Source organism: Primulina huaijiensis, chromosome 18 (assembly GCF_012295235.1).
Source record: "Primulina huaijiensis isolate GDHJ02 chromosome 18, ASM1229523v2, whole genome shotgun sequence".
NCBI classification, from domain to species: domain Eukaryota; kingdom Viridiplantae; phylum Streptophyta; class Magnoliopsida; order Lamiales; family Gesneriaceae; genus Primulina; species Primulina huaijiensis.
In genome coordinates, this window is record NC_133323.1 from 18,858,879 (window position 1) to 18,871,053 (window position 12,175).

General features: G+C 34.7%; 1 protein-coding gene and 1 long non-coding RNA gene across 2 annotated transcripts in view; both read left to right on the plus strand.

Moving 5' to 3' along the window:
- The window catches only part of LOC140964101 (uncharacterized), a 48,228-nt gene extending 37,143 nt beyond the window's left edge, over positions 1-11,085 (plus strand). The window contains exon 4 of the long non-coding RNA XR_012172819.1: positions 10,974-11,085. This is a non-coding gene — a long non-coding RNA (uncharacterized lncRNA). The remainder of the gene's footprint in view (positions 1-10,973) is intronic.
- A 178-nt stretch (positions 11,086-11,263) lies between these two features.
- LOC140963983 (uncharacterized) lies at positions 11,264-11,968 on the plus strand. The gene is made up of 2 exons (XM_073423461.1): positions 11,264-11,543; positions 11,601-11,968. The coding sequence occupies exons 1-2, from the start codon at positions 11,264-11,266 to the stop codon at positions 11,966-11,968; spliced, it is 648 nt and encodes a 215-aa protein (XP_073279562.1).
- The last annotated feature ends 207 nt before the right edge of the window (positions 11,969-12,175 follow it).

The window sequence follows — 12,175 nt, forward strand, 5'->3', positions numbered from 1 at the left end:
TTTGGGATCAAAATAACGAGTTTTGGATTTATCCGGGATTTAATCGATGCACGAAACGCTAATTAAAGAATTAATTGAAACGCCTAGTTTTATGCAGAATAAAATTATAAAAAATTATATTTAAGCTCAAATAATTATTAAAATTCTAAGATTTTAATTTGGGAATTTTATATCAAGGTTTGATTTAATTCGAGATTAAAATGAATTAATACGTCACATTTAAAGATTAAATTAAAAGTCCTCGATTTAAGCTAAATAAAAATATGAGAAAATTCATGTAGGCTTAAATAATTATTTGGGACATATTAGAGTCAATGAAATTAAGAAAAAGTTAAAAATGTGAAATTTTACGTCCAGGGTAAAACGGTCATTTTACACTTAGAAATTAGTAAACGTCATGGCAGTGTCCTGAATGCTGTTTTATATGCTAATATGATTATTTTAAATGTTTATGGATGTTTTCATGATTTATTATGCCAAAACGTTTATTTTAAATGTGTATGATTTAAATGTTTACTTTAAAGGTTTATGATGTTAAAATGTTTATTTTAAAACGTTTATGGCTTGTGATGGATTTTTATATGTTAAAATATTGGTTTTAAATGTTTATGAATTTTTATATTTTAAATTATAATGTTTAAATGATTATGGATTTTTATGATTTAATATGAAAATTAAAAGACGTGTTGCATGCTTGGTTTCGAAAAATCAAAATGATACGTATATGCATGATTTTTATTAAGTGATGATAACATGTTGAAGGACGTGAAGGGATTGTGACTAAATACGATGTACGTTAGAGATATCGTGAGGGTTATGGTCCCAGTGGGAGCCCGACGATCGTATTTCCTTGGATACGGATACGAATACGAATACGAATATGTTAATACATTGGCCAAGGCCCAGTTGACCGGTGAAAGTGTCGCTGGTGTCTCCGTCGCCCAGTACTGTGGTTTTCTCTAGATGGATCCATCGCCCAATACGATTAAGAATACGAGTCACAATCACGATCTGAATTCAACAAACACGAATATGAATATGAATATGATGATAAGAATATGTAAATATGAATATGAATATGAATATAAACATGTTTATGTTTATATGAAAGTGTTTATGTTTAAGGTTGATGCATCATTATGAAAATGTTTTTATTTAAAGTTGATGCATTATGAAAATATTTTTATTTAAAGTTTATGCATTATGATGAAAATGTTATTTTAAGTACAAGTATTTTTCACTGTTGCATGTGAACTGTATTACGTATTATTTGGTATCAAGAATATAATGTGTTGAGTCTTTAGACTCACTAGGTGTGATTGATGCAGATGATTAGGACGATTATGTTTATGGAGGTCTTGATGGTTGATCTGACTGGACTGAAGGTGCACATAACCCGAGGACCGACGCTAGTTTTCCGCACTAGTTATGGTTTATGATTTTAAGTAATGTTAAAGATATTTTTACGACTTTTATTTATGTTATGAGAGATTTTTGAGAGGTTATAGTATGTGCTATATTTTTCAAATAATGTTTTTAGGTTGGTAAAACGTTTGACGATTTTATGTTTTAAAATATTTTCCTTTGGATTTTAAATGTTAGATGGATGTTTATTTTTAAAATGGTGACAAGATATTTTAAAGTATTTATATATATGTATATTTTTAATTTTGGAGATTAAGGAGAAAAAAAAAATTTCTAGCATGATTTAAGAAAACGAGTAGCAGGCGTTTCAGTAGATCATCTAATTTCTAACCGTCCTACATTGAATAAAGATCGTTACTATCTTACCGTCGATAAGAGATGTACAAAGAAATGTGGATACTTTACTTCCAATCGGTTTGAAAACTGCCAGTTATATTATAAGGAAGAGTATCCCACCAACTCACGATATGATAGAAGTTTTTAAATTTTCCACAATCAAAACGACTTTTCGAAAACTAAGAGCTAAAAGTTGCAAAAACTAAAAAACATTATATGGACATTTAATGAAATGTACCTCGTTTGAAAACGACAAGTCCATTCTATTGGTAACTTGTACAAGTGATCGTTCAAAAGCTTTATCCGACCGTTGGAAGCTTTCAACTATATATAGATGTAGATTCAACTTCAAGTAATACAACATACACAACTCTCGTGCATCTTTCAACTCTACATTATCAAAATGTTTGAGCACTCCTACAAGAAATACATCAAATTTGCTCATACATCACACGCTTATCAGAATTATATCAGATCATCAAGGATCAAATTTGTGCTACATCAAAAACTCAAGTCGTCAAGTACGACCATTGGGTTTTGTATTTGTTGTCTGGTGAACCGAGAGTTCTTAAATATCAAGAAGTGTAAAGTGATCACTAAGAGTTCCAAAAAAGTGGTATCAGACTGGGTTTTTGTTGAATTCTAATAATTATGCTTTTAAATGACATTGTTTAACAAAATTATTATGTTTTCAAAGAAGATTATGAAAACTGAAAAACCCGTATGCAGGCACATCTAGCTACTTAAGATGATGACATGTGGTATGTCATTATTGACGGTCTTATGGAGATAGTCAAAGCCAATACAGTTGTTGTAGTATCTGATGGTGCTCCACAATTGGTCGAGAAGCACCGGTCAGAATGGACGACTAATGACAAAAAGAAAGCTAACCTTGACAAAGTGATCAAGGACATCTTATACGAAACCCTGGACAAAATATGTTGAGCGAGATCAAGACTTGTATAACGACCAAAGAGATTTGAGAGAAGCTGATCCAACTCTACGAGGGCAATGATCAAACCAAGAAGAACAAGCTGACTATTGCAATCCAAAAGTTCGATAATACCAAGATAAAGCCCAACGAGACTCTTAATATGTTCAATGAACGGTTTAGTAATATCATTATTGAAATTAATTTTCTTGGTAAATAATACTTTAATCGTGAGATTGCACTGAAAGTTATGAAAAAAATTCCCAAAGAATGGGTCGTGAAGACGATGGCTATGAGACAGTCCATAGATCTCAAAAAATTTGAGTTGCACGACCTATTTGTTGACCTCAAAGCTTATGAATTCGAGCTAGGGATCCGGATAGAAAAGGAACCATCCACTCACAACCAACCAAAGCTCTAGTCGCCATAACCCCAACTCCAACTGCCAGTGAAGAAGCCTCTAGCATAAAATATGTTAACGAGATAAACAATGAGATTATGCATCTATTTATTAAGAAATTTGTCAAATTCATGATGAAAAATAAATCTAACTTTAATTTTTATCATAAAAAGGTCAAGCTGATGATAATGAAGCTTGTTTTCACTGTGGGAAGCGATGCCATTTCATTGCAGACTGGAACTGGACAAATAAAGATGATAAAAAGTCATTTGAGAAGAGACGGTCCAAAGGTGACAAGAGATCTTTCAAGAAAAAGACATACCAAAGAGTACTTGTTGCTGATGAGTCAAAAAACAAATGGGCTGACTCAGATTCAGACCAGTCTAGCTCAGAGGTCTCCTCTAGTGAGAGTGATGATGAGAAGATCCAGTGTTTCATGACAAATGTTGACTAGAGACTTCAGATATTGAGATGAAAACTGCAGATGGTATGGTATTTAACTTTGACTTTGATAAATTTACACGAGAGGATCTTATCATGGATATGCATGACATGGTTGATGATTTTAAAAGACTCTTGCAATCATTTGAAGCCAAAGCAGAAATTAAAAAGCTTTCATATAAGTCAACCAACTCTAGCCCTTTACAACAAGAGGAAGTTAACGGTCTGCAAGTGAAAATCAGTTTGCTAGCTGTTTAAAATGATGTTATATGTAGAGTGTTCCAAGCAAATTTAAATGAAAATAAACGGTTGACAATTTTAGTATAATCTTGGAAAAAGTCTTCTGCCTCCATCAAGAAAGTGCATAAGTTGCACAAACCAGTAGGTGATAGAACTGGGCTTGGTTTTGACAATAATGAGTATTGTAATTCTGAGTTAAAACTCAATCGTGTCTAGACAATGGAAAATATAAAATGATAAACTTTGTCAGGTCTAACACGATATATAAACACGATTATCCCGAAGTTCAACACAGCCAGACTGTAAATTTTGAAAACAGGGCCAAGCATTGTGGCTTAGGCTATATCGAACCGGAGAATTCTAAGTTCAACCGTACATGGCTTAAATGCAAACCAAGCCTAGCCACTCACAACGGCTCAAACTGGTTCTACAAAAAACCAAGTCCAATTAGACATTACTCTATGAAGAGTCTGTGAAGAGGAAGTCTGTATGTTACCACAATTTTAGACTTGTTCAAAAGAGATACAGACTGAACGAGAAGAATGAACGGCCCGAACTACATTCGGTGAGAGAGAGACCATATCACACATACTCATAGGTTTATGCACAATTTCGTACTCTTATAGATATATACACTAGTAAGCCGGTAAGCCTAATTCAATGATGGGTCCCGAAAGGGTTAATCTGATCAAGTGTCAGCTAGATTTGGGTACCAAAAGTTTATTTTAATGGTTGCAAGTACTAAAGAAAAAAATTCTCACAGAATCTATCTGGTTTCTTGATAGTGGATAATCCAGACATATTACTGACAATATCAAGTTGTTATCCAAAGTCATTGACAACAAAGAGCCAAGAATCACATTTGGTGATAACTCTAAGAGTAAAGCTGTCGGTAAGCGTATGATTATCTATGAAAAAAACATCAAAAATATCTTACTAATTGAAAATATGTGCTACAACTTAATTAGCATAAGCCAACTTTGTGACAGTGGCTATTGAGTAGAGTTTCACAAACACACTTGCGCTATTATATCTCCAAATGGTGATATTATGCCAACCGAACTAAGAGAACAAAACACCTATAAATTGAGCTGGAATGATAATAATCTTGTTGTTTCTACATGTTTTGTAGCATTGTATGGAAATAAGAACTGGCTTTGACATAAATGATTCAATCATTTAAATTTCAAATTTATTTCCAATTTTAGCAAAAAAAAAAAAAAAACCTAGTATCACGATTGCATAACATTGATTTTATCAAAGATAAATCATGTTTTGCATTTCAGTTAGGCAAACAGGTCATATTGAATTTCAAGAACAAAAGAAATACATCGACGGCTCGATGTCTTTAACTTCTACACATAGATCTATTTGGTCCAATACATATGATGAGCCTACCCTGGTGATTGTTGATGATTTTTCAAGGTTTACATGGGTGATCTTCTTGATTTCTAAATATCAAGCTACTGCCTAGCTAATCAAGCTACTAAGGAGATTACAAACTGAGAGAATTGTCTTGGTAGATAGGATAATGAGTGACAGAGGTACTAAGTTGACCAACAAAATCCTCTCAACCTATCTAGAGGATAATGGTATCAAGCACGAGCTTTCAGCCACAACATCACCTCAACAAAATGATGTTGCTGAGGAAAGAAAAACAAGACACTAAAAGAGACGGCTCGAACCACGTTATCAGAATTTGGTATCTTTCAAAGGTTTTGGAAAGAAGATTTCAACACTGCATGCTACACAAAAAAACAAATCAGTGATAAAAAGAATCAGGAAAAGACTCCATATGAGATCTAGAAAAAAACAGCCAGAAATATCATATTTTCGTTATTCAATTGTAAGTGATTCATTCATAATAATTGTAAAACACATCTATTCTATTTTGATTCTAAATGATGCTGGTTTTTTTTAGGAGATTCGATTAGTAAAGCTTATAGTTTTCAACTATAGAGCTCCAACCATTGAAGAATCTATGCATGTTGTTTTTGATGAATCTTCGTTCTCTCATGATAATACCAGTATCAATATACATGATGTAAGCAATATATTTGATGCTACTAATATTGATTATAACAGTGTCCATGAAACAGATTTGAGAATAATGGCTGAAATCACTCCTGAAACAACACTGAACAATCAACAACAAGAACATCATCAAATGGTGGATGATGTTGAAAAAAATGAAGATCCAACTGTACATTAGCCAGATCCAAATCCATTTGGACCGTCTCTGATGGAATAATAATCATCCATTCGAGCTGGTCATCATTAACCCAACCGCTCCTCTTAGAATTAGAAAACAAATGATAAATGAGTTCATGCATCCTGCCTTTGTGTCCCAACTTGAACATAAGAAAAGATATGGAGCCTTGGGTGATTCAAACTAGATAGATACTATCCAAGAAGAACTTAATCATTTTGAGAGAAGTGATGTTTGGAATCTAGCTCCCTGACCTTCCAATCCACATGTTATTTGAACTAGATGGATATTTAGGAATAAAAAAGATGAGAATGGATCAGTAGTAATAAATAAAGCAAGATTAATTGCACGAAGATATAGACATGAATAAGGAAAAAACTTTGATGAATCATTTGTTCCTGTAGCTAGACTTGAAGCAATTAGAATATTTCTTTTATATGTTGCCTTTAAAGACTTTAAGGTTTATCAAATGGATGTTGAGTCGTTGTTTCTTAATGGTTTGATTAATGAAGAAGTTTATTTTTAACAAGCTCCTAGATTTTTTAGTCGCATTCATCCAAGCTATGCTTATAAACTTGATATAACATTTAATGGTTTAAAACAAGCTCCTTGTGCATAGTATGACACATTATCAAAATTCTTACTTGACCATGAATTTGTGATTGAAAGGTTGATAAAACCTTATTAAAATTTGTCAAGGGTGACCATGTTTTACTTGTTCAAATCTATGTGGATAACTTAGTTTTTGGTTCAACTAATCCAAAACTTTGTTAAAGATTTTCCAAAATAATGCAAGAAAAGTTTGAAATGAGCATGATGGAAGAACTTACATTCTTCCTTCGGTTACAAGTCAAACAACTTGAAAATGTCATCTTCATCAGCTAGACCAACTATACAAAATGTCTACTCAAAAAGTTTGGCATAGAGAATTGTGTAATTTCCACTACCCCAATGAGCTCATTAATCAAGCTAGAAAGAGATTAAGGGGAAATATCAGTGGACATAACAATGTGCATAGGCTTAATAGGACCACTTCTATATCTGACCGCCAGGAGGCCAAATATCATGTTTGATGTTTGCTTTCAGGTTAATCCTAAACAATCTCATTATACTTCAGCCAAACACATTCTTAAATATTTTAAGGGTACTTCATGTGTAGATCTTTGGTATCCCGAAGACTCAATTTTTAACCTTATTGGCTATCCAGATGCAAGATTGATAGAAAAAGAACAAGTAGATCATGTCGATTCTTGAGAAACATAATGATATCTTGCTTCAATAAAAAGCAAACATCAATAGCTACATCAACAGCTGAAGCAGAATATGTAGCCGTTCTATGCATAATTACTATGGATTCAAGAATAATTAAGAGATTATGGAATTTAGGCCGCTGAATACCCAATCTTCTGTGATAATACAAGTGCAAGATCAATCATCTGCAATCTTGTTCTTTATTCTCGGACAAGCATATTGATATAAGACATCATTTCATCCGAGATAATGTAGTGAAGAAGGACATTCGGCTGAAGTACATTTCAATAGATCAACAAGCTGCAAACATTTTTACTAAGCCACTACCCGATGCTAAGTTTTCTTATTTTCGTAATATTCTTGACTTAGTTGATTTAAATCAGTGCATATATTTAAGTGGAAAAATTTGAGTTAAAAACAATTAATCAAACCAGTATACAATTATGACCGCTCCGACCTAAAATTGTGAAATCTTATTTTATCGTAGCTCTAATCGGTGCGTCCCTCTTCAGACATATTAATCATTTTTAAATGGTCTGAAATTTGATTCTTTCTATCTTTTTAAATTTCGAATTAATTATATACTTATTATTTTGACAGTTATTATCAATTTCCAAAATATATTTATTTTTAACCGGATATATGAACTGCCTAAAGTGGCTTTTTAGTTTCAAAATTTAAAATTTTAAACCAATGACATACAATTATGTAGATTGTCATGTTTATCAAATTCGGTAGTATATATGTTTCATATTTTACAACTTCATCTCGTTCCGATTATCTTCGAACTTCCAACTTTCATACCTATCTTGTTCTCTTGTTTATCTTGCATTCTAACCGCTATACAGATTTAGTGTTGGGGGAGGCGAAAGAAACCACTTTTCAGGAGTGGGATATTCTATGAGTGACGGTGCATGGGCATGGGCTAGGGCTTATGATGGACCATCCTAACGACCCATGACCAGTAGTGGTGCATGTGTATGGGCCGAAGCCCATGTTGGTTCAGCCTAATGGCTCATGATCGTTACAAAAAAGGCGCCTTTTTTTAAGTGGAAAAAAAATATTATCGTCTTAGTCATCCCCAGTCTCCTTTCCCTAGTCTATTATCGAATATTCGGGTAAAATCCTTCAATTTCATTAAATCATGTCATATAATCATTTAATCATGCAATCATATCTTTAATGATTTAATATGCATCAAGTAAGCATTTAAAATAAATTAAATAAAACAATTAAGAAATTCAAATAATTTGCATGCATGTGGTTTACGTATGTTGGTTTTTCGGACGTTACAAATCTCTCCCCCTTAAATAGAATTTCGTCCTCGAAATTTTTCTTGTCTTGATAATTGCAAAGCTTGATTCCCCTAATCACTTCATACTTAACCCTCTTAGCTTAATTCTTACTCTAAAATTCGGTTCGCCCAAATCTTGAAATCGTACTACTAACCCAAAAATTCCCAATGTCGACTCATAAATCCAGCTCAGGTATTACATACGACCTATTATTCTCTAAGTTCTTCATTGTCCCAATCCATTCCCATAACCAATTTGAACATTTCATGCAATAAAAGCATCGTAAAAATGTTAAACAGCTAGGTTACCAGTAATCAGTGTCATGTCGGCTCTGCCTCAGCCTCCTCAGCTTGCATCACATAGACCTTTCCAGTCGTGGGTTGCTTGGGCTTTGCGCAATTCCCAGCCTTGTGTTCTAATTCTCCGCACTTGAAGCACTTGTAGGTGCCCCACATGCACTGGCCATAATGTGGACGATTGCACTCCTTGCACAGTGGTTTCTCATCAGCCTTCGGAATGTTCCCTCTAGGTGGTTGTCCTTGTGGTTTTGGTGGTTCTGGTTGCTTAGGTGGTCCCATATAAGGCTTCTTATTATTCTGACTACCTTCTGAGCACGATTCCTCTTTCACTGCATGTAATGTCTGAAGTAAATATTACAATTTGTTGATTTAGTAATTGGAGATTACTAAATAATTAATGATTTTAATGAATGAAATATGACATAGTTTGGTCATATGAAGTACAAATGATTAGAAATTTGGATATAACGTAGAAAACTCAAAGATATAGAAGTTTCATGTTTTGAGTTTTGGCAAATTTGATCATTTGACTGGTCCGAAGGGATATACCGATATTAAAATGTTAAATATTATATATTATATTATAAAATATAATATAATAAAAAATTTTGAGTCAGTGGAATTGAATTCCACCGATCTGTTCAAAAGAAATGAACAGAGACAGTAGCGAAGAGAGAAAGAAGCATATAGGGTTTGTGATTTTCTCTTTCGATCTTGCGATTTATCGGTTTATCCAATCGACGAACCGACTTCAGTTTTGAGATCGTTGACACGAGGTCTTCGATTTGAGGTATAAATTTTATATTTTTGGTGATGTTTGAAATTCGTCGATTTTTGGAATTAATCCGATAAATTGTTAAATCATACTGAAATTGAAGATTGTTGAATAGTGTATGATTTTAACGAAGTAGAGAAGATTATTGTGTTGTTGTTTTGACTTATTCCCAATTTATTATAATTAGGGATTTTAATCGTTGAAGTGAGATTGGAGAGTTGTTTATTAGTTGTGGTTACTTCTGATTGTATATTCGGAGTCTACGACATATAGGCTACATGTTGATATAAAGTTTTCGCAATTTGACAGATGTTGTAAAATAGCCTATTATTTGATGTTAAATTAATTAGGGTGTATTTGATGGTAGTATTGTGAATTAAATACACTAGAATATTAAATTGATGAACGATAAGAATTTATGATCGAGTTTTATATTTTGTTGAATTAATTGTTGTTGGGCTATTTGATGTTATATATTAAGGCTGTTATGATTGTATTGATACAGTGATAATGAGCTGATAATTGTTGTTGAATTATTTAGATACAACACAAGCCTCGGGATCAAAGAAATAGCCAGATTATATATATACTCGATTATCAGGTACGTGTTGACGTACGAGCATAGGTTGTTATTGTTTAGTATTGATGAATACTATTGCGTTGAACGATGATAAATCACTGGTATTGGGTGATTTGATATTATATCTGTTGTGGTTTATTATCGTTGATATTGTTGGTTGTCGTTTGTTGGGAGACGTCACGTTGATGTTGTTCGTTCGACGATATTGTTCTCGCCGGTGTTGGGGTGCGACGTATTGTCGATGTTATTCGTTCAACGATATTGCTGTCGCCGGAGTAGGGGTGCGACGTATCGTTGATGTTATTCGTTCGACGATATTGCTGTCGTCGGTGTTGGGGTGTGACGTATTGTCGATGTTGTTGTTGCAGTAGTATGGGAGTGATGACGTTGATATCGTTGGTGGTTTGATTGTCCAGAGACAGCAAAGGGAGTATTTCTGTTATCATTCCAGTTATATTTTTTATTGTTGATAATATAACTGTTACGTATTACGATGATGATTGTTGTGTATGCTCACCTTTTGGGGGCTGTTTCTGTTGGACAGGTTATATGACTATGCTGTGAGACAGGATAGTGGTGAAAGACTAGGTGTGTCTAGTCAAACAGTCCTGTAGTTGATAGTAGATAGAAACAGTATAGTTTATTGTCTTACTTGAGTTGTATGTGTGTATGTATTATACTGTTTCTGCTGCATTGACGTAGATAGTGTGGTGATTGCACTATTTTGTCGTATATGCATTATATTATTACGTCGTTGAAAAGAAAATTTTTATGTATGATTACGTGGTGAGGTTTGGGGCGCCACATTGGTGGTATCAGAGCATATGTTAGATGTCTGGGATGGTTAGGAGTTGGGTTTGTGATGAGAGAGTTGGATGACGATATTATCTGCGTGTGTCTGTGCATTTGACTTGTTATTGATGATTTAGTTGCGTGTGCTTTCGTGCGAAAGGTGTGCTGATGATTACTGGATTGTAATTGTTAAATGTTATGATTAACAATTTGATTTCCAGTGATGGCAGCTAGAGAACAGGTGCATTCACGCGAGGAAACGGACGAGGTTGACAGTGGGTTTGGGTAGATGAATCCATTGCCACCTCCTTCTATGGGACATGCATTTGCAGATCAGCCTTTATTGCCTGGTGAGTTGACTTTGGCACAGTTCAGCAGTTATATTCCGCCGAGATTTGATAGCTCTGAGACTGGCGAGCGAGCAGAGGAGTGGATTGGGAGGATAGAGCAGATATTTGTGACTGCACCGTGTGCTAGATCTGCTTGGTTACGATTGACCACATTTCAGCTTTCGCAGAATGTATTATTGTGGTGGCAGACGACTGAGGCCGGATTGAGAGCTCAGGGCCGTACTGTTGATTGGGATGTGTTTCGGACACGTTTTCTTGATAAATATTTTTCTATAGCAGCCAGACAGAAGAAAGAGAGAGAATTCGAGGATTTGAGACAAGGCAGTATGTCTGTTGCTGAGTATGAGTCTCGGTATTCTGCATTGCTGAAATATGTGCCACATGTTGCTACGAATGTTCATGCTAAGATGATGCACTTCTTGAAAGGGTTGAAGTTAGAGTTATTTGATCGTGTGCAATCGAACAACCCAGTATCATTTGAGGACGCTGTGACGAGAGCTGAGATGGCTGAGTTGGTGATGCAGGAGTATGGGGCTCAGGGACGATTATCAGATCCGACTAAGGAGTCATTGCGACCACATGGACAGTCTTTTAAATATCAGAAGGGTTCATCTTCTTCTTCAGCATCATCTGGGAAGCATTGATTTGATTCACGACGTGTTGAAAGTCGTGGGGGCAGTTCTCAGTCTGTTCAGGGGCAGAGAGGGGAGTCCAGAGCAGTGAGATGTTTTCGTTGTGGGGGACCTCATCTGATCAGACAGTGTACACAGATCGAGATCACCTGTTTTGAATGTGGCGGTGTTGGTCATCTGGAGAGACAGTGTCCTAGTCGTGAGGGATAGCGAGAGCCC

Excerpts from the sequence above, each read along its gene's own strand:
- LOC140963983 (XM_073423461.1), top strand. The coding sequence starts at position 11,264 with ATGAATCCATTGCCACCTCCTTCTATGGGACATGCATTTGCAGATCAG. Across the intron at positions 11,544-11,600 it reads CGGATTGAGAGCTCAGGGCC|CAGCCAGACAGAAGAAAGAG; the intron begins GTACTGTTGATT and ends ATTTTTCTATAG.